Consider the following 24141-nt stretch of genomic DNA (forward strand, 5'->3'; position numbering starts at 1 on the left):
CCTACAGCCACAGTTCAACTGCTACAAACAAGCTCTTATCTGATCAAATCTAATGGCTATTATTCTTTTATAGATAGGAGATCATTTGCATAATTCCACAGAAGAACTTAAAGTTAGATGTTTTTTAAACTGTCATCTTGAATAATATATTTAAATCTCAATGAAGATTGCAAGGGTGTGGGAAATGAGTACATAGAAAACAAAATAAAAAGCTGTTGCAAAATGGCAATTAAGTTTGTTTTCAAATTCACTTAGAAGGATTAGAATTACTGACTACTGTTGTGATACAATTCTCAACTATGCCTTTTGACACACTGCAATTATTTACCAATGTCTGCATATTAACAACCCAGTGCTTACAGGACAAAGCTGTACTAAGTTTTGGATTTACTGCATAACATTATTAGTCATAGAGATGTACAGCACAAAAACAGACCCTTCAGTCCAACTCACCCATGCAGAGCAGATATCCTAACCTAACCTAGTCCCATTTGCCAGCACTTGGCCCATGTCCCTCCAAACCCTTCCTATTCATATACCCATCCAGATGCCTTTTAAATGTTGCATTTGTCCTAGCCTCCACCACTTCCTCTGGCAACTCATTCCATACACGCACAATCTTCCGTGTAAAAATTGTCCCTTTTAAATCTTTCCCCTCTCACCATAAAGCAGTGTCCTCCAGTTCTGGATTCCCCACCCCAGGGGAAAGACCTTGTCTGTTTACTTTATCCACACCCCTCATGATTTTATAAACCTCTATAAGGTCACCTCTCAGCCTTTGACGCTCCAGGGAAAACAGTACCAGCCTATTCAGCCTCTACCTACAGCTCAAATCCTCGAACCCTGGCAACATCTTATAAATCTTTTCCGAACCCTTTCAGGTTTCACAGCATCCTTCCAATAAGAAAGGAGACCAGAACTGCACACAATATTCCAACAGCGGTCTAACCAATGTCCTGTACAACCGCAACATGACCTCCCCACTCCTATACTCAATGCACTGACCAATAAAGGCAAGCATACCAAACGCCTTCTTCACTATCCTATCCACCTGCGATACCACTTTCAAGGAACTATGAACCTGCACTCCAAAGTCTCTGTTTAGTCACACTCCCCAGGACCTTACCATTAAGTGTACAAATCCTGCTCCGATTTGCTTTCCCAAAATGCAGCACCTCACATTTATGAAATTAAACTCCAGCTGCCACTTTTTAGCCTATTGGCCCATCTAATCAAGATCCTGCTGGACTGTGAGGCAATCTTCTTTGCTGTCCACTACATCTCGAATTTTGGTGCCATCTGCAAACTTATTAACTACACTTCCTATGTTCACATCTAAATCATTTTATATAAAATGACAAAAAGCAGTGGACCCAACACCAATCCTTGTGACACACCACTGGTCACATGTCTCCAGTCTGAAAAGCAACCACCCATCACCATTCTCTGTCTTCTACTTTTGAACCAGTTCCGTAGCCAAATGACTATTCTCCCTGTATTCCACGAGATGTAACCTTGCTAACCAGTCTCCCACGAGGAACCTTGTTGAATGCCTACTGAAGTCCATAGACATCACGTCCACTGCTCTGCCCTCAATCCTCTTTGTTATTTCTTCAAAAAACTCAATCAAGTTCATGAGACATGATTTCCCATGTACAAAGCCATGCTGCATATCTCTGATCAGTCCATGCCATTTCAAATACATGTAAATCCTTAGGATTCCCAACCAACAACTCGCCCACCAGACATCAGACTCACCAGTCTATGGCTCCCTGGCTTTTCCTTACCACCTTTCTTAAAATAGTGACACCATGTTAGCCAAACCAGAATCTTTCAGCATCTCACCTGTGACTATAAAGTAGTATACATAAGAGGGAAATTGGGGACATGAGATAGTTTTAGCAAATAGGATTAAGGAGAATCCAAAGGGATGTTATAAATACATTAAAGGACAAAAGGGTAATTAGGGATAAAATAGAGCCCCTCAAAGATCAGCAAGGCAGCCTGTGTGGGGAGCCCCGGGGAGATATTAAGTAAGTATTTTGCATCAGTGTTTGCTGTGGAGAAGGACATGGAAGATATAAAATATGGGGAAATAGATGGTATTCTTTCAATTCATGTGATCAAATGTTATTGGACTTTCCACCCAGCTTCAGAAACCAAAGTAGCAAAATAGACCATTTCCCTGATGTACCGAAGAACCACACACAGCCACATCTTTGTCACCAAAAACACTGATGTTACCCTGCTTAAGCGCATAATTGAAAAGTTCTTTCCATTTCAAAAAGTCATTAGTGTGGCTTTGGCAGGCCTGAGCTCCCATCATGTACTTCCACAAAATACAATTAATTACATAAGCCTGAAACATTAAAAGTATTCCCATGCAATTTCTTGTATTTACTAATGACGTTCCTGAACCATTTTCTTACTGAAGTAGATATATTTGCTTAGGTGAGTCCAGAAGCCTCATACAGGAGATGTTACATCAAGTTTGAAAATATAAAATAGTTTAGAATAATATGCCCCTCAATCCTGATCTGCCATTTAATCATTAGAGCTTAATTTCTGCCAAAATCCACTTCTATATTCATTTTTTAAAAAATCATAATCACCATGGTCACTGTTGGGCTAGCGGTTTATTCCAGATTTTTACCGAGTTCACATTTCACCATTCCCCAAGGTGCAATTCGAATCCATATCCCAGGGTATTACCAGCCCAATTACATTTCTACTATGTCACTGCATCCCTTTGCTTTACAAATGTTCCTGTGAAGCCGCTAGGTCACATCCAGTACTTTAAAGAGGCACAATATAGTTGGCCAACTATCTTTTGAGAAGCTTACACATTCCACTTCTATTCGCTCCCCTTTATCTGCCTTACTCGATACATTTGCCTTTGTTAAATTATCTTGGTTTTTGATCATACTATGACTTTTTAAAGTGAATCACAACTTTCTTAATTATAATTTCAGCAAATTCTGATGTTTACTTTCAGGGTAATTGGTCTATACTTCCCTGATTTCTCTCGTTTTTTTTAAATTAGAAGTGTTTAACATAATTGCTTTTAAAACAACTGGGCCTTTCAGCAACCTTGGGGAATCAGACCAGTGCATCCACTAATCACAGCAACTCACTCTTAAAGAATCTTAGGACATGTGTCAACAAGTCCATGTGATGTGTCAGATTTTAATGTTCAGATTTCTCTCTCCTATCAGCTCCATGGTTACCTTCTTGATCTGGGTATGAAATTTCTGTCTTCTAAAATAACAAAATATAGGTTCAACATGTCTGACATTATTTACCTTGCCTCCTGTTGTGAAAAAACAGATACACTCACACAATGTGCGTGTATATTCCAGACTAGTTTGCTCTTGATACATGTCCACCCAAAGCCCACATGACCAGAACAATTTAAAAATTTTTAAAAACCTAAGCCTCTTTTGATATATCATCCTTGAGAAGACAGAAAGAGAAGAGGGGATTAACATACCTGTTTCAGTTGTATCATTGTTAGTGTAAACAGAGTAACAAATTGCTCTTCATACTGACTGACACTCACTCCAGCAATCTCTGTCAGGCACTTCAGAGTCACATTCCTGAACATGGGCACATTCAAAAACTAAAACACAAAAGCCATATGTTATTTAAATGTTCTTACCTAGACTAGCTTAAAAGAGGTTTTCTACAGATCTTGAAAATAAAGAATGCACATACCTTATATATCAGTGTACTGATCAATTTTGTTTCAAAGATATATCCAAGTGGAATCCAGTTCAAGAATCTCAACAATGTTTCCAAGGTAGCTTGAACAAGTGGAGCATTTTGAGAGTTTTCCTATAATGAAAAATAGTTTGTTGAAATCTATCTAAATTAGCAAAACTGCCAGATTTAAAAATTAAATGACTTATTTACCATGACAAACTGGCACAGCTGGAATATCTGAGAGAATTCATTGCACATGCTGCAAAGAAAGAAGAAGTTATATTTATGTATGAGAATAAGTTAAGATGATTATTGGATCAAAGTTGACTTAAATGAAGTACAAGTCCAGATTATACCTGTCCTTCAAATGCTTTGCTTTAACCTGGGTCATCTGTCCACTGGAGAAATCAAACACTTCCTCACTCAGCAATTTAAGAATAATCATGTTGTTCTGGCACAAGCTCTCACTAGTTCTACTTGCACCAACAATGTCACTGATGAACGTGGGCCAATGTTTTGGCCACTCCTGTTTCAGTATCTGTGTAAATAATGATACAAAATTATGCATTTACTGCAAACTTAAACATTGAAAAGAAGGACAGTTAACATTTTCCTCTATCAGCTAATACAGCCAGTCAACCTGAAGACAATAAAAAGATAGACATTCTTTAGGTTATAATTCTGATCAAATTGTCGTCTGTCTACAAGTGCAGAATCCTCATTAACAGGGAGTTTAAAAAAAGCTACATAGCTTCGCTATCCCTCGAAATCATTGGCCTCCACTCAAATCTCAGGAGAAGCTAGCTTTAATGTCATTTAAACACTAACCAATTTAGCTTAGATTACATTCCCTAGTGCAGAAACAGGCCCTTTGGCCCAACTAGCCTGCACGAACCCATTTCCCTCTGAATGATGCATCTAGCACCATGGGCAATTTAGCATGTCCAATTAATTTAGCGTGGTTTTTTTTGGAAGTTCTTGTACTAATATCTCCACTCAGTACGGATAATGCAATCTATTCCAGAAGTAAAATAAGTCTATATTGAAAAATCTAGACAGTGCAAAGATTTTGGTATGTTAAAAGATTGCATTGCATGTGAATACAATTTTTATTGCTGCCTTGTTTTATTTCTAACAAAACAGCTGAATTTGTTTTGAAAGAAGAGAATCTGGATGGGTCTCCTGTGAACTGAATCCACAGCCAGTTGTCACCTAGACATCATCTTCAGAAACTGCAACACTGAAAAAAAATGTACTACTCCAGGTGAGAGTGTAACCTGAATTCTAGTGTGTTTTGATAACATTTCATGTGCCAAGTTTCCAACTATAAAATTTGAAGATACATTTTTGGCAATATAGTTTCCTTTCACACCCTAATTTTTGTTTAGTGTGACCACTGCAAATACACAATAGACAATAGGTGCAGGAGTAGGCCATTCCGCCCTTCGAGCCTGCACCACACAAATTGACTTCTATTCCATAAACTTTAAATATTCAGGGTGATTTGATCTAATTTTTCAAGATAACACTGTGAACTGTTCAAGTTAATTGGTAGAAACTATTTCTGATTGGGACATCAACAAGGAGAGCATAGCCTAAAATTTAGAACCAGACCTTTCAGGTGAATTTAGGAAGCATTTCCAAATGCCGTGATTGAGGTTTGGAATTCTTGCTTACAGATAACAGTTGATACAAAGTCAATTGTTAATTTTTAAGTCAGAGTTGATTTTTGTTAAGAAAAGGATTAGGGAAATTGTGAGTATATGGAGTTCGGTTACAGATCGGCCATTGATTTCACTGGAATTAAAGGGATTAACTGGCTTACTCCACTTCAAGCGTTCTTTAAAATGTCACAGGTATTCAGAAATTAACGAGATGCAGGGTCAGAATTAAATGTATGGTTTGGTTACTGCTCATGCATTTCAGCTGATTCCTAATGCAACTTGCCAAACTGGTGGTTTGGGTAAATTCTACATCAGCATTTGTTCTTCATGTCAAAGAACAGCTAAATTCCCACATTTACAACATTTAAAAGGCATTTGGATAAATACATGGAGAGGAAAGGTTAAGAAGGTATGGGCTAATTGCGGAGAAATGGGGTTAGTGTGGCTGAGCACTTTGGTCGACATGGACCAGTTTGGGCCAACAGGGCCTGTTTCCATGCTGCAGGACTCTGAGTCAGATATTTAGCAGACAGTATATTCACTAAAGGTCAACACATATAGTGTGTTAACACTAAGTTCGCCTTTCAAGAAACACCATTCTGGTTATAAGGAACGAGACCCCAATTAAATATATATTAGAGTTAGAGAACAGTCTGCTGCTCACCCTTCTTTTTAGATTGTAAAGTCAGGGTAGAGAGTTTCCAACCAGCAATGTGCAGATACTTATTATTCAATTGTACATTACACCCACTTCCCCCCATTTTGACAAAAAAGTTCAATTCTATGTGGGAAGAGATGTCTTTGTTTTGCACCAATCCGAAAAGATTCAACAGGAAAATAAAACCACCAATTTACAATCAGAACAAATTCAAATTTTTAATTTCAGAGTACAGAACCTTCTTGCCCCCTGGTAAAAACATTCAAAACCCAAGAGATAGTTGTACCCGAGAGCAAAATAATTCTTGACATCTCTCTTGGGGTACGGAGCACAAAAAGGACAGAATGATCAAGATAGTGTGTTCAATTTGTTGCCTAGGTTTACAACTTATGAACATGAAGGGCGTTGAACAAACAATATCCCGTGCCCTAGTATAACTCCAGAATCTTATGCTAAAGTAAAAAATAAATTAGAAATCAATTGAGAAATAAAATAAGCTAACAAGTTTATTTTCAATAAAAACTGATACAAATTTAGAAATACAAACACACCAAAAAGAACTAAGTGAATCTACTCACAAACCATCTTGAATCTCACCTGAACCAAAATCATATTTAGTTTTCCAATGTAAACCTTCTCCTTCTAAAACAAAAAGAAACAACTCAGTAAACAATTATGGACAGAATTCAGAAAATCTGCATAATACAATTTAGTGAGAACTTACCTCAATGTTAACAGGATCAGATGAAGTTTTTATAATCAATCCAACAACGTATTTTTTAATGCCTAGATACAATGGAAAAGGAACAGTAAAGTCGATAAGTGACATAGGTGGTTCATTTATTAGTAGCAAGTATATTTGACTTTAAAAGATGAAAATATTAAACACCTAATCAACATACTGTTCCTTAAAAGCTGCCATGTAAAACATCCTATATACAAGAGCTCTAATTTGCAACACAACAGTGGTCCATTTTCACATGCTTAGCACCAATTAGAGCTGGGAAGAGAAATAATGCTGGAGTAACTCAGCAGGACTGGCAGCCGCTGTGGAGAGAGAAACAGGGTTAACACTGCAAGTCAAGTATGACTCTTCTTTAGAACAGGGGAGACTTTACTTCCATAAAATTGGACATTGGAGTAAACAAATTACTCAAATAAAAATACACTATTTAATAGAATAAACTGATTTTATTCTGTTTTTTTTGCCTGAGTCATAGAGGTGTACTGCATGGAAACAGACCCTTCAGTCCAACCTGTCCATGCCGACCAGATATCCCAACCCAATCTAGTCCCACCGGCCAGCACCTGGCCCATATCTCTCCAAACCCTTCCTATTCTTGGGTACACCTGATCAGGTCCTGGGGATTTATCCACCTTTAACCGTTTCAATACATCCAGCACTTCCTCCTCTGTAATCTGGACATTTTGCAAAATGTCACTATTTATTTCCCTACAGTCTATATCTTCCATATCCTTTTCCACAGTAAATACGGATGCAAAATATTCATTTAGTATCTCCCCCATTTTCTGTGGCTCCACACAAAGGCCACCTTGCTGATCTTTGAGGGACCCTATTCTCTTCCCTAATTACCCTTTTGTCTTTAATATATTTGTAAAAACCCTTTGGATTCTCCTTAATTCTATTTGCCAAAGCTCATCTCATATCCACGTTTTTGCCCTCCTGATTTCCCTCTTAAGCATACTCCTACTTTCTTTATACTCTAAGGATTCACTCGATCTATCCTGTCTATACCTGACATATGCTTCCTTCTTTTTCTTAACCAAAGCCTCAATTTCTTTAGTCATCCAGCATTCCCTATACCTACCAGCATTCCCTTTCACCCTGACAGGGTCCTAAGTATTAACTCAAGACATACTACTATTACAGATACGTAACAGAGGAGATTGATTTGAACATGCATTTCCACTACGCTGTTTCAGGTCAATGCTATTACACTTATACAACTTTCTTTAGATTTTTTTTCCCCCTGCCTGGTTGATACTATGAAACTACAATACTAAAAATAATCTTGTTTTGTTAAGAGCTTCCAGCTCTCAGAGGTAGCTTCAGGCCAATCCAAATCCAACATAATCATATTTGATAGCTATGAAAAATTGCACTACAGGAAATGAGACAACCCACAACATCCTTAAAGAAAAAGTCAACTCCCCCTCTTGATGTTAGTGAATCCTTTAAAAATTACCAAATCCACAGCTTTACTAAAACAAATCAGTTCTGCCTTGAGTCACACCAGGTGTACCCAGTTTTGTTGAAATCTATCTGTAAGGTATATATTGAGATATATACAAACTGGTTAACAAACAAGGGCAAAAACATTACCTCTGCCCACTTTCAGTGGTGAGGGAGGTGGATAGCATACCATATTCTCAGCATTTTACAGCATTCTGAACTTTGGATCCATCGATCTTCATACTTTAGACAAATTTAACAATCACCTTAACAGGTCATAGCTAAGAATGACATCTACCTATGTGAAGCTGCATATTTAATTTCAAGCAGTGCATTCCATCCTGGCATATATTTAGAACCTCTTACAATAAACATATTTACAGTACAGAGAATGCAGTTCATACTCCCAATAGGTACATGGAAACATAAATAAGATTAGCATTGCTAAGGTTTTACAAACTCACAAAACAAACTAATTGCATAATAGTATACCTTTACTAATGGATTAAAATCAGGGGATTTCCTACCAAAATCATGGATGCATCCTTAGCATACCAGTAGCAGCTCAAGGCGGCTCACCATCGCCTTTAAAGGGCAATAATGAATTGCCAATAAGACATGGTTTGACACTGTCACCCACATATCAAGACCGATTAAAACAAAAATTCATTTGATTCCATTTTGACAAGTACATTTTTCAGTTTCCTCTGATGTCAGGGTGACTGCTCAGTTGACATTACCAGTGTTGCTCAAACCAAACAGCACCATAATTCATGGCTGAGGCGCTAGGTGCTCGGCTGAGCAAAATGATCTCAGTTACAATTTTCATGCAGTGCTAGATTATCTGGTCCTGAAAAGCTTTGCACAGCTGTAGGCAAATGAAAGGATTAAATGGATAGCTATTGCTAAGAGGAATCCTTCTCAGTTTTCATTCAATTAAAGCATGACAATGGAATTCAGAAAGACTAACTACAATGAACTTCTACTGGATATTAGATGCTGTAAATTAAGGCCAAATGATGCAACTTGGGATTGGTAACCTCCTGGACTCCACAGTTTGCATCCAGTGTATGTTAAGATACAGAGAGAAAATTGTTTAAGTGTTAGCTGGACCATAACCCTCTTTAACATTCTAAGCTTACTTTGTGCCATTTCACAGCAAAATTATTCAAATATCTGGAAGGGTGGGAGAGCATGCATCCAAGCAACTGTTGGCCAGTCAGTTCGTCAATTCTGTAGATGTAATTAGAATCTGTTAATGAGTAAGTTGTATCTGGAAAATAGGCTACTGAACACCAAAGAGATTTAGGACTCTTTGGCACATGCAATAAGCTTAACCAAAAGGCTTTTACTTCAAAAGGGCTGCACTACAAAGAGGGAGGAAAAGGCAGTATGGATTGCCAAATCTACTGGAGCTTCATTCAGCTGTCATGTGAGCCTCAAGAGATATTGACCTAACAAAATAACATTAAGTAGAATAACACCATACTTAGAGAGTTAGATGCATATAGTTGCATAAATTTGGCTAGCATTCCCTTGAACATATACGATTAAGGAATGGTCTGATTGAGATAGCTAAAATGTTAAAGGGAGTCAGTATGTTAAACAAGAGAAAATATTCCCTGAAGAAAGAAATGCAGAGGGACAAAATTTGAAATCCACAACTCTACCCAAATAATACCGATTCTGGGACAAGCTGGGAGCTTTCAAAACTGAAGCCAACAAATTTTTATTAGGTGTCGATATCAATGAATATGGAGCTACAGCAGATAAATTGAGTGAGCTATACAAAAATGATGACTGAAAAGAACAGTAAACACAGGACAGTATATAGTTAAATTGTGTACTGTCCTCAAGTTAGGAAGGGGAAGTGGTTTTCATCTTAATGGAGATATTAATTACAGTAATTTACCTTCACATTGATTTCTGGGCAGAATCTTCCATCTGGTTTTTATTACATTTTCCAAGATTTGCAGGGCATAGTACTGTAATTAGATAAAGGCAGTATGAAAAAAAATTAAATTTTCACACATTTAAAAACAGTATCAACCACATTCTCAAAATGCTTGCTTTCCATTTCTAATTTCTAATGAAAGTCTTTTCTGTTAATGTAAAAAATCTAAAGCAGAATCTGATGTACTACAGTACTTTATGCTTGAGAATTAATATTTCATGCAATTGCTACAGCTATTTCATAAAGCTATAAATATTAAACTGTCAAGCAGTCCTGCTGTTGGTCAGGGCTCACACCAGCGAGAAATGCGGTAGTATAGCTCAGCAGTACCAAGTCCCACAGTCTGAAGTTTCCAACAGTTTGTAAACAAAGCGCTCACTTATCCCCCTGGTGTTGCTCTTCATGAACAGCAAGACAACCCACAGAGTTGTTTACACTGGAGATCTCAATTTCCCCAGATAACAGTACTAAGTTAGGATTCATAAACATTTAAATCTTAGTTATCAGTTAGTTTAAGTAACACCATATTTCAACCATAGGGATCAAATGTTTAGTGAAACAATGAAACAAGTACAAAATATCAAAAATGTTATATATTGCAATGCAAGTACAGCAATAGATTTGATTCTTTAAACATAAGCTTTTAAACAAAAAGCTGGACCAAGCATCAGCACGTTTTTGAATTACAGAATTAGCTCATCAGAAGCAAGTAATGTTAAATGATAAGATAATAGTTTTTAATAAGTCTCAAAATGTAAAATTTTCTGGACATTTCTCTAAGGCAGGCTAAGGTAGAAATTAAGATAGTTATATTAAGTTTCAAGTCTCATGGAGATTAATATAGTGCAACATACTAAATGATGGGGTAGCAGATAATGGTCCACCCCCCATATCACGATCAATTTGAGTCATGCAACCCAGAGGGAAGTGGGCCACCAAGCATCATTTACTGCAACATAGCCAAACATTCACCTGACCAAGTTCAATGAAGGAACAGTGCATGAGTGCAAGGAGAGAGATTTAAACTTAAATATCCATTTGAATTAAGAAAAAAAAACAGGATTATGTAATTGTATTTGAACTGCATTGAAATGTGGATATATTAATTTGAATTCAATGTTTGGTGTACTTCAATTGTACAGGTTGTATTCTCACAATCTAAATCTTAAAATTTGTCATACTGCCAAAATCACATTAGCAATCAAATTGGTTAGTAACTTGGCATCAGTTACAAACTGTGTGTGGTCTGGTTGCTTAATGTCAAGAATAAATCTATTGGCGAGTGAGTAAAAGAATAGCAGAAATAAATAAATAGGACTACTGATCCCTACAGGAGAAATAATACACATTTATTCCCTATCTACTAATTCCTTCCCTTAAAACAAAATAACTGATGAACAGAATGCAGTAAAAGGGAATCAAAAGGGGAGACCTTGTGGAGGCCTGCCGCCAAAGCCTAGCTGTGTCAGTTGCACAGGAAGACACCCCTTTTCTTCCTGTTACAATCAACATAATGGAATATTATGATTAATGTCAAATAACATTAACAATTTGTATAAAAATCTAAAAATAAAGTGACGCATAAAACTGAATAAAGCCAAATATCAGCGCATAAAATTTAGCAATGATTTTAATTTTAGGTATTCAAGAAATTCTTTACCTTCAGTTTTGTCTGTTCCTCTAATCATCTCATTTGTCACAAGATACAATTTTGAGAGTTTTACAAATACTGTTGACAAATCGGCTTAAAAATTAGTAATAACTGTCAGTAACAAAGCAACGTAACAGGCAAGAAAACAAGGCAAACACCTGCATTTCATTCAGACTGAACTTTGAGGAAGTCCTAGATGTATTCAACATCAAGCTTAACATTTTGCAAAAATATTAAATAAGAGTAGAATCCCTTATAATTTTTTATACATCTTTGCCAATTCATTTGACAGGTATTAAATTTAGATGATTTAAAAGTACTGTTTTGTGCTAGATCCCCATGAGCAAATCACACCAAAAAGTGAAATAAAAATAAAATGCTGGAAATACTCAATGGGTCCGGTAATATCACTTTTAGCTATGATTTCCAGCATCTGCACTATTTTTAGGGGAAAAAATGCATTTTTTGGGAAAATAAAATCAGTTAGTTCACTACAGATTACCCTGAAAATCAATAAGTGGTGGCGCTGTGCTTCCAAACAAGATAACTATTGGAATAGATGATCCAAAATAAGCCTACATTCCACTGGATTGTTTGGCAAGAGAGTGAAGATTTTTTTCAGAACCCACCCAAATTAACAGTTGTCCAGAATATTATCAATACAATAGCTAATTATACTTTAGGTTCACTTCATACCTGTACAGCCAGTTTTCTGAGTTCAGAAACTGAAACAAAATGTATCTTAGCTCGATGGTACTTTTTTAAAAAAAAATGGCTCATACAACTGCTATGCTGCCATGCAAACATCTAAACCCCTTCAAACCTAGTACAAAAATAGCTTAAAATTTGCTAAATTGTATTTCCCGAATGTTTACCAAATTCAAGATTTCTTAAACATATCACTTACTTTTGTGTTCATATTTTGTGAAAATTCCAAAATAGTGTCAACTCTAGTCCATGCATCAGGATGCTCCTTTAAATGAGTTAAGACCTCCTGTGCCATTCTTTGCTATTAGAAGAAAAAAATCCTACAATTACTTCGAATGAGGTTACAAAACAAAGTAATATAACAAGAAGTCATTAACCATAATTCCATACAGTTGTAAAGTCACTATAACCACATCAAATTAACAAAATATAACATTAGCAAATCCTGCAGAACAGATAACATAGCTTTGGATGTTGAAAGTCAGGGTAGCACTAATTACCATAGAAGAATTATTGGCCACTGCAAAAGTTCACAACACTGAAAACAATTTTTCTTTAAGAGCAACAATAATTACCTGAAAATTTATAATTCTATTTGGTGGGGTCTCTGACTCAAATAGCAGCTTGGACTGAAGGAGCAAGAAATTACCAAACAAACTTGAATTACCCAAAGTCTTTGAAAAAATTTGAAGTTACTGTCAAGAAAGACACTCTCACTTATTCAAGGTGTCAAACATTATATCAAACTGGTGAAACAGACTTCCAAACCAACATAGATTTGGAAGAAAAGCATTAACTGTCTGAACCTCGACTCTCAGCCATAAGATGCTCATGTTTAGCAAACTCTTATAATTCCTCCTTTACCAATTTCACCTATGTGGGTGGTTTAGCAACATCTCAAACAAACCTACCGAAAACATGGCAAATTTGTTTCAAAGTAGTGATTTCAAGATATTAGAATGTTTAGAGGAATGCACAATTCATTTACTGATCTTGCAGCTTTTGCTCATAATATGTAAAATATCATTCCTATGAATATCAATCCATTATCTACAAAATATCATTAAGACAGCCAATTTAATTTCCGCCAGGTTTCACTAGACATAGATCGAGTGGCCTGTTAATGAGGACTTTGTTAAATAATACTTAACTCTTTCATAAGATGGGCATGTGAGACATCCCCAATTGCTCTCAAATGGAGTGGCTTGCGGGGCTAATTCAGAGGATAGGAGAAAGTGATGGCTGCAGATGCTGGAGATCAGAGTTGAGAGCGTGGTGCTGGAAAAAGCACAGCAGGCCAGGCAGGATCCAAGGAGTAGAATTGACGTTTCCAGCAGGAGCCCTTCGGCTTCGATTCAGAAGAGAGTTGAATCAACCACATTGTTGTGGATCAAGAATCACATTTGAAGACGACCAGGTAAGGGTGACAGACTCCCTTCCTTAAAAGGGCATAGAGTTATACAGACCCTTCAGCCCAAGTCATCCATGCCCAATAGGTATCCCTACCCAATCTAATCCCACCCATCAGCACCTAGCCCTTCCCTCCAAACTCTTCCGATTCATACACCAATCTAGATGCCTTTTAAATGTGGGAATTGTATGAACCTCCACTACTTCCTCTGGCAGCTCATCCCATACACATACCACCCTCTGCGCGAAAAAGTTGCCCCTTAGGTCTCTTTTATATCTTTCCCCTTTCACCCTAAACCTATGCCTTCTGTTTCTAGTTTCCCGCTCTCCAGGGAAGAGACTTTGTCTATTTATCCTATCCATGCCCCTCATGATTTTATAAACCTCTGTAAGGTCACCCCTCAGCCTTCAATGCTCTAGGAAAAACAGCCCCAGCCTGTTCAACCTATCCCGATAGCTCAAAATATTCCAACCCCAGCAACATCTTTGCAAATCTTTTCTGAACCCTTTCAAGTTTCACAACATCCTTCCGATAGGAAGACCATAATTGCACGCCAATATTCCAACAGTGGCCTAACCAATGTCCTGTACAGCTGCAACATGACTTCCCAACTCCTGTACTCAATACTCTGACCAATAAAGGAAAGCATACCCAAAACCTTCTTCATTATCTTATCTACCGGTGACTCCACTTTCAAGGAGTGCAGGTTCATAGCTCCAAGATCTTTGTTCAGCAACACTTCCAAGACCTTACCATTAACTGTATAAGTCCTATTAAGAATTGCTTTCCTAAAACAGCAACTCACATTTATCTAAATTAAACTCCATCTACCACTTTTCAGCCCATTGGCCCATCTGATCAAGTTCCCATTGTAACTGAAGTAACCTTCTTCACTGTCCAGTACACTTGCAATTTTGGTGTCATCTACAAACTTATTAACTACACCTCTTAGGCTCACATACAAATCATTTATATAAAATGAAGAATAATAGTGGAGCCAGTGCCAATCCTTGTGGCACTCCACTGGTCACCTTGCTGATCTTGAGAGGGGCTCTATTCTCTCCCTAGTTACTCTTTTGTCCTTAATGTATTTGTAAAAACCCTTTGGATTCTCCTTAACTCTATTTGCCAAAGATATCTCATGTCCCCTTTTTGCCCTCCCGATTTCTCTTAAGGATATTCCCACTGCCATTAGACTCTAAGGATTCATTCAATCTATCTTGTTAAACCCGATATGCTTCCTACTTTTTCTTAATCAAACCCACAATTTCTTTTGTCATCTAGCATTCCCTACACTTACTAACCTTTCCTTTTATTCTAACAGGAATATATGGTCTCTGGATTCTCGTTATCTCATTACTGATGGCTTCCCATTTTCCAGCAGTCCCTTTACCTGGACTCCCCCACTGACACCTCAGTCACCTGCACTGTCTGACTTACCAAGAGCAGGTCAAGTATTGCATTCTCTCTACTAGGTACATTCAGGTATTGAATCAGAAAATTTTCTTGTACACATCTAAACCCTTAACACTATGGCAGTTCTCAGTCTATGTTTGGAACATTAAAATCCCCACCCTATTATTCTTACAGATAACGGAGATCTCCTTACAAATTTGTTTCTCAATTTCCCTCTGACTATTAGGGGGTCTATAATATAATCCTAATAAGGTGATCATCCCTTTCTTATTTCTCAGTTTAATCCAAATAACTTCTCTGGATGCATTTCCGGGAATATCCTCCCCCAGTACAGCTGTAATGCTATCCCTTATCAAAAAGGCCATTCCCCCTCCTCTTTTGCCTCCCTGTCAGTCCTTCCTGTAGCACTTGAATACTAGAACATTAAGTTGCCAGTCCTGTCCATCACTGAGCCACATTTCTGTAATTGCTATAATATCCCAGTCCCACGTTCGTAACCATGCCTTGAGTTCATGTGCCTTCCTTGTTAGGCCTCTTGCACTGAAATAAATGCAGTTTAATTTATCAGTCCTACCTTGTTCGGCGCTTTGTCCCTGCCTGCCCTGACGGTTTGACTCACTTCTTTTCTCAACTGTACCAGTCTTAGACCGATCTCTTTCCTCACTGCCTCCCCAAATTCAAACAACTGCTGCAATCAGATCTCAACCGATGTCCACACAGCAGAAGGGCCATTTGGATGACTAGACCAGTGGCATTGCCAGTATATCCCCTGACATAACAAATGTATTGGCGACACCGACATTTTAGACCGTAAGACACAGAAGCAGAAATTAGGCCATTCAATTGTGGCCGATAAGTTTCTCAACCCCATTCTCCTGCTTTCCCCCTGTAACCCTTGATCCTCAAGAACATATCTATCTCAGTCTTAAATGTACTCAATGACCTAGCCTCCATAACCTTCTATGGCAATGAATTTCATAGATGTACAACTCACTGGCTGAAAACATTTCTCCTTATTTCTGTTCTAAAAAGATCTACCTTTTACTCTAAGGTTGTGTCGGTCCTAGTCTCTCCTACCAATGGAAACATTTTCCCAACATCTACTGTATCCAGGTCATTCAGTATTCTGTATGTTTCAATTAAATTCCCCCTTTTCCTTCTAAACTCCATTGAGTACAGACTCAGAGTCCTCAAACTTTTTTTATATCCTTCAACCTGAGCAAATGCAAGGTCTTGCACTTTGGAAAAAAAAACAGGTATGGACTATTTTCTGAACAGTGAGAAAATTCATACACCCGAAGTATAAAGGGATCTGGGAGTGCTAGTCCAGGATTCTGTAAAAGGTTAACCTGCAAGTTAAGTCCATTATTAAGAAAGCAAATGTAATGTCATCTTTTATCTCAAGAGAGTTGGAACATAAAAGCTGTGATGTGCTTCTGGGACTTTATAAAGCTCTGGTTAGGCCCCATTTAGAACACTGTGCCAAACGTTGGGCCTCACGCCTCAGGATGGACATACTGGCACTGGAGCATGTCCAGCGGAGATTCACAAGATAATCCCTGGAATGTTAGGCCTAACCTACGATGAATGGATTAGGATCCTGGAATCGTATTCATTCGAGTTTAGAAGGTTGAGGGGAGATCTAATGGAAACTTAGAAGATGATGCACAGTTTAGAAAGGGTGGACACTCGGATGTTGTTTCCATTAGGCAAGGAGACAAGGACCAGTGAGCAAAGCCTTCGAATTAGAGGGGGTAAATTTAGAACAGAAATAAGGAACATTTCTTCAGCCAGAGAAGAAATGGGCCTGTGGAATTCATTGCCACAGAGCTCAGGACATTAAATATCTTCATGGCAGAGTTTGACAAATTCTTCATCTCGCAAGGAATTAAGGGCAATAGGGAGAGTGCGGGTAAGTGGAGCCATGATTAAGGGGTGGAGTCGATGGACTGAATGGCCTTACTTCCTCCCCTACATCTTATATGTCAAGCTTTCATTCCTGGGACCATTCTAATGAGCCTCCTCTAAGCATGCTCCAGGGCCAGTACATCCTTAGATATGAAGCCCAAAACTGTCCATGGCACTCCAAATGTGGTCTGACCAGAACGTTATAGAGCCGCAGAAGTACATCCCTGCTTTTATATTCAAGTCCTCAAAATAAATGCCATTGTTGCATTTACCACCCTAACTACTGAAGGTAAATTTACAGGTTGAGTCAGAGAATCTTGGACTGGAACTCCCGAATCTCGTTGCACTTCAGATTTCTGAATTTTCTCCCCATTTAGAAAATAGTCTGTGCCTCAATTGCCAAGTGCATGACCTTACACTTTGCCACATTCTACTCCATCTGCAACCTCTTTGCTCATTCTCCTAACCAGTCCAAATCCTTCTGCAGCCTCCCCAATACCTCAATGCTACTAGTTCCTCTACCTGTCTTTGTACTGTATACAAATGTAGCCAGAATACCTTCAGTTCTTTCATCTTAGATCGTTAATATATAAACTGAAAAGTTGTGTTCTGAACACAGCCTTGCAGAACACCACTTGTCACTAACTGCCACCCTGAGAAGGATCCTTTTATCCCCACTCTCTGCTTTCTGCCAGACAGACAAGCTTCTATCCACGTTAACACTTGCCTCTAAAACCATGGGCCCTTCTCTTACTCAGTAGCCTCCTGCAAGGCACCTTGTCAAAGGCCTTCTTGACATCCAGGTAGATAACATCCATTGGATCTTCTTGGTCTAACATGCTCATTACTTCCTCAAAGAATTCTAGCAGATTTGTCAGGCATGACCTCCCCTTGATGAAACCATGTTGACACTGCCCTATTTTACCATACACTTCCAAGTATTCAGAAATCTCAGCCATTACAATGGATTCCAAGATCTTACCCATAGCAAAGGTTAGGCTAATCAGTCTGTAATTTTCCATCTTTTGCCTCACTCTTTAAAACAGGGATGTCACGTTATTGGTTTTCTAGTCGTCTGGGACCCTCCCTGATTCTAGCGATTCCCAAAAGACCACCACTAATGCCTCTGTTATCTCTTCAGCTATCTCCCTTAGAACTCTGTGGTATAGTTCATCTGGTCCACGTGATTTATCCAACTTCAGACAATTCAGTTTTTCTAGCACCTTCTCCTTGGTGATGGTCACCATACTCAGATTTGCCTCCTCACTTGAATTTTTGGGATGTTACTCGTGTCTTCCACCATGAAGACTATTGTGAAGTAATTATTCAGTTCTTCAGTCATTTCCTTGTTCCCCACTATTTCTGTAGCATCATTATCCAGCAGCCAAAATATCCACTTTTTCCCTTTACAAATCTAAAGAAACTCTTAATCTTCCTTTATACAACTGGCTAGCTTACCCTCATATTTAATCTTCTGCCTCACTTTTTTTTGTAAGTTTCTTTGTGAGTTTCCCAATCCTCTAGTTTCCCACTGCCCTTAGCCACATTTTATGCTTTCTCTTTTGCTTTTATGCTGTCCCTGACTTCCCCAGTCAGCCATGATTGCCTCAATCTCCCTGTATTTTTCCCCATTGGGAGGAATCTCTGCTGTGTCTCCTGAATTACTCCCAGAAACTCCTGCCACTACTGCTCCACTGTCTTTCCTGTTCGGCTCCTTTCCCAGTCGATTATACCCAACTGCTCCATCATACCTCTGTAGATGCCTTTATTCAGCTTTAATACCATCACCTCTGATTCTATCTTCTCCCTCTCAAACTGCAGTGTAAATTCAATCATATTATGATCATAGCCTCCGAAGGGTTTCTTCACCTTAAGGTCCCTTATCAAGTCTGCCTCATTGCACAACACAAATCCAGTCTTGCCTGTTCTCTAATGGTGTCCACCAAAAGCTGCTCCAAAAAGCCACCTTGTAGGTGTTCCACAAATTCCTTTCCTTGCAATCGACTACCAACCTGATTTTCCCAGTCCACTTGCATATTGAAATCACATATTGTGATCACTGTAACTTTGCCTTTCCTATCTCCTTGTGCCCCAGCTCCTGATTACTGTTTGGAGGCCTAAAAATAACTCCAACTATGCTTTGCTTTACCTTTGCAGTTCCTCAATTCTACCCACACAGATCCTATACCATCTGACCCTACTTCGTTTGTTACTATTGATTTAATTTCATTTCTTACTAAGGCAACTCCACCCCCTCTGCCCACCAGCCTATCTTTTCAATAGTATGTATATCCTCCAATATTCTGCTCCCAATCCTGATCCCCTTACAGCCACGTCAGGATTGTCTTTTTTTGCCCCCATCATACCTGCCAATTTTGATCAATGCGCAAGCTCATTTATCTTATACTGTGTACATTCAGATATAACACCTCCAGTCCTGTATTAACAGCCCCTCTTCTCATAGTCCAATGTGCTTGAAGTTTAATTGCAAACCCTTTCCAAATACTGTCCTATTTTGCTGTCAAATCAGAGGTCCAGTAACATCAAGTAATAGAATTTTTAATTAAACTTTGTCATTTGTTCCAGTCTGCACATATGTGCAAAATTCTAAACAAAACGTTCACATATCTGTTAACAGTGATATTTCATTGCTCAACATATTTTTATAGTGGCCATGTGCACTGTGGCTACTGACTCCTTTACGGCATTGATTTATTTTAAGTCACCCATGGGATCTCAGTGTCACTGGCTGAGCCAATATTTACTGCCCATCCCTCGTTGCCTCTCAGAAGGTTGTGGTGAGCTGCTTTTTTGAACTGCTGCAATCTATTTGGCACTGGTACAACCACAAAGCCATTACAGGAGGACATTCTAGGATTCTGACCCAATGACACTGAAGGAATGGCAATTTTATTTTCTCAGCACGGTCCTACAAGACCATAGGGGTGCTCTCTCAAATCAACCTGATTAACCAGAGTGTCACTATCCCTCAGGCAAGGGGGAAGCTTGAAAGGGATAGCCCTTTAGAGTAACCTCAAATCAGTTTGAGAACTGAACCTGTGTTATTGGAACCACTCTGCATCATAAACCAACTGCCAAACTAAGAACCCTATTTCTAAGTTAGGATAGTATCTTGGAGGAGAACATGCAGGTGGTGACATTCCATTTTATCTGCTGCCCTTGTCTTTCTAGATTGTTGTTTGCCATGGGTTTGGAATGTGCTGTCTATGGAGCTTTAGTGAATTTCTGCATTGCATCTTCTGGTTGGTACACATTGGGTGCTACAGAGCATCAGTTGAGGAAATGAAAAATCACGCAACACCAGGTTATAGTCCAACAGGTTTAATTGGAAGCACACTAGCTTTCGGAGCGACGCTCCTTCATCAGGTGAGTGTGCTTCCAATTAAATCTGTTGGACTATAACCTGTTGTTGCGTGATTTTGAACTTTGTACATCCCAGTCCAACACTGGCATCTCCAAATCATGAATATTTGTGGACGCTGTGTAAATCAAGTAGACCACTTTTGGCGATAGCATTGTATGGGACATTGTTTGCAAGGAACAATTCTGAGAGTATGACTATGTTAGGCTGCAGCTTGGCCAGTCTGAGACAGCTCTCCCAATTTTGACATCAGCCAGCACCCCCCCCCCCCACTTTGCAGGACTGACAGGGCTGTTTGCCATTGTTGTTTCTGGTGCCTTAAGTCAATGCCAGGTTGTTCATCCAGTTTTATTTCTTTTGTCCTTTCCAGAGGTAAATGCAACTGGCTTGCTAGGCCTTTTGGGAGGGCAGTTAAGAGTCAACCTCATTCAATTGAGACTGGAGTCACACGTAGACCAGACAAGGCAAGGACATTTATGAACCAGGCGGGTTTTACGACAATGTAGAGTGTTTTCACGGTAATTTTTATTGGATTCAAATTCCACCATCTGTTGTGGGGAGATTCAAACCCAGGTCCCCAGCATATTAACTAGGCCCCTAGATTGCTGGTCTAGCAATAATATCACTGGATCATGCATCCCATTTTGCATTTTATAAAAGAACAAAATACTCTGCTCCTTTTGTACCACCTACCAAAATGAATAACCTCACAATTAACCTGCCCAAACACACAGCCTAACTTCCCTTGAAGCTTCTGCAACCTCCATACAACTCATTTTCAGATTTTATAAAACTTGGTGGAAACCTGAAAACAGTACATTCTACAATGAAATCATTGACATAGACCATGAAGACCTAGGAGTCCAAGTACTCATCCTTCTGGTATCCCACTATTCATATCTGGCCAATCAGAGAAAGCTTTCTGCCCGGTAACCAATCCTCAATTTATGCTAGTATACAACTCGCAGTCTAACGCAGTTTAATTTTGTTAACCAACCTCCCTTTATCTGAAAGTCCAAATACATCACATCAACCACTTTCCCTTATCCATTCTGCTAGTAATAAAAATTCTCCTTCATACTGTCCAATTAGACAATTATTATTTTTACATATTCTGTAATCACATCCTCTATAATCGCTTCTAGTATTTAACCTCTTGATATCACACTAGCAGATCTGTAGTTCCCAGTTCTCTCTCTCTTTTGTCTTAAACAATGGATTTGCATAAAGGAGATTTCTGACCAGCAAGACAGGATAATAAATCTCTCACAATGACTTTGTAGTTCCATCGCCAGCATAACCTCAGGACACCTTTAATTTGCATAGCAAATTAAAATTTTTGAAATGTTATCACAGCTACATAATGGAGTATCACAGTTATTTGTGCACAGCAAGGTGATAAATGACCAGATAATTTGTGCTTGTACTGTTGGCAGAAATGGAGTTAAATGGCTCTGTCCAACAAAGAAAAAGGCAATAGGCTTTCATGTTTAATAGCAGTAAATGCCAAGAGTCTTGCCATTATTTCTGCTCCAAAATTTCTATTACATAATTGAGAATAGGTTCTTCTGCCGTTCCTATTATCAACATTAACCCACCTGGTTTATAAATTCCAATACTTGTTCAAAATATGCTAACCTAAATTCTGGCACTATTCAACCTCTCTCTTTCCAAGCTACTATGAAATGCACTTGCCACATATTGCTAAAAAGGACAGATTATGACGTGCACTCATCAGGACAACTCAAGACTACCAATAAAAAAGGAACCCAGCATTTTTACCACATGGCACTGCTGATTGGTTGAAAGCGATATCGCCATTGAAATTTGTTGGCATTAATGCCAACTAATCAGCATTCTGATGATTAAGAGGGAGAGCAAGAGGGGGAAAAATAGCATGCAACTAAGCGAGTGTGAAATCTTCTACAGGTGTGTGAAGAGAAAAAGAACAGTCAATGTAAATGCAGGTACTCTACAGACAGAAGCAGAAGTGTAATAGGAAAGAAAGAGATAGCAGACCAATTAAACATATATTTTGGTTTGGTCTTCATAAAGGGAGATGAAAATACCATCCCAAAAATATTGTAATTAAGAGGAGGAACTGAGGGAAATCTGTATAGTGGGGAAACTACAGGGGTAAAATTGATGGGATTAAAGGCTGGTAAATCCCCAAAACCTAATAATCTCAATACCAAAGGAAATGGCTCGAGATATTGTGGAAGCCAAGTTTCAAGATTCTATACTCTCTGGAATAGTGCCTATGCACTGAACAACATGAAACAGGAATCATTCTTGACAAATCTACTGAAACTTTCTTGAGAATGAAACTATTCGAGTAGGTAAGAGGGAGCAGTGGTTGTGATTTATTTGAATCTTCATCCAAAAGGCTTTTAATAAGATGCCAGCATGTAGAAGTAAACAGCATGGGATTAGTGGTTATTCACTGTCTGAGATAGAAAACCGATTGGTAGTTAGGAAACAAAATAGGAATAACAGGGTTTTTCTCGAGTGGCAGGCAGTGACTACTGCGGTACTGCAAGGACTAGTGCTAGGACCCCAGCTGTTCACAGTATATATTAAATGATTTAGGTAAGTGAAATAAACACGATATCTCAAGAGTTTGAAAAAGACAACGCTGGGTGGGAGAATGAACTGAGAGAACGCAGAGAAGCTTCAGTTTCTCTGGTCAGGTTGACGAGTGGGCAAACGCATGACAGATGAAGTATAATGTGGATGAATCGGAGGTTATCCACTTCGATAGCAAAAAACAGGAACTCAGATTATCTGAATTACAGCAGAACGGGGAGGTGAAACTAGACCTGGGTATCATTGTACACCAGTTGCTGAAAGCGTGCAGATACAGCAGGTAGTGAAGAAGGTAAATGGTAAGTAGGATGTTGGCTGGCATAGCAAAAAGGATTCAAAAAGAAAAACAGCAATATCTTGGTGCACTTGTACTGGGCCTCAGTCAGACCACACCTGGAGTCACGAGTGCAGTTTTGGTCTCCTTATCTGAAGAAGGATTTTCTAGCTTAAGTGTGAGTGCAACAAAGGTTTATCAGTCTGATTCCTGGGACAACAGGACAGAGATATAGAGAAACTCAGTCAGTTAGGACAATATTAACTGAAGTCAAGAATTTTTCTTGATAGGGTGGGGAAAAGCTTGCAGAAACTTTTAAAATTCTAATATGACTAGACAAGATAAAAGGTAGGAAAAATGTTCCTGATGACTCAGTTTACTGCCACAAGTTACAGTTTAAGAATATGGGGTGGACCATTTAGGACTGAGATGAGGAAAAATTTCTTCAGAGTGATGAGCCTGTGGAATTCTCTACTCCAGAAATCTTAAACACTGAATGTTTTCAAGAAGGAACTAGATTTTGTTCTTAGGGCTGATGTAATCAAAAGCTATTGGAAGAAAGCAGGAACAGGTGATGAAGCTGGATGATCAGCCACAATCATACAGAATGGCATTGCAGGCTTGAAAGACTGA

General features: G+C 38.7%; 1 protein-coding gene across 6 annotated transcripts in view; it reads right to left on the reverse strand.

Moving 5' to 3' along the window:
- Window positions 1–24141, reverse strand: part of LOC132819785 (exportin-1) — a 78043-nt gene that overhangs the window by 50558 nt on the left and 3344 nt on the right. For all 6 annotated transcript variants that reach the window (XR_009645120.1, XM_060831556.1, XM_060831555.1 and 3 more), the window contains 8 exons: window positions 12731–12832; window positions 10131–10203; window positions 6749–6810; window positions 6622–6666; window positions 4059–4240; window positions 3913–3961; window positions 3715–3834; window positions 3491–3619 (listed from right to left, as the gene is read on the reverse strand). Coding sequence is in view for 5 of the 6 variants with exons in the window: in XM_060831556.1 (XP_060687539.1) it covers window positions 3491–3619; window positions 3715–3834; window positions 3913–3961; window positions 4059–4240; window positions 6622–6666; window positions 6749–6810; window positions 10131–10203; window positions 12731–12832 (762 nt within the window). In the remaining variant the exon portion in view is untranslated. The remainder of the gene's footprint in view (window positions 1–3490; window positions 3620–3714; window positions 3835–3912; window positions 3962–4058; window positions 4241–6621; window positions 6667–6748; window positions 6811–10130; window positions 10204–12730; window positions 12833–24141) is intronic.

The sequence above is a fragment of the Hemiscyllium ocellatum genome, chromosome 10 (assembly GCF_020745735.1).
Source record: "Hemiscyllium ocellatum isolate sHemOce1 chromosome 10, sHemOce1.pat.X.cur, whole genome shotgun sequence".
NCBI lineage: Eukaryota > Metazoa > Chordata > Chondrichthyes > Orectolobiformes > Hemiscylliidae > Hemiscyllium > Hemiscyllium ocellatum.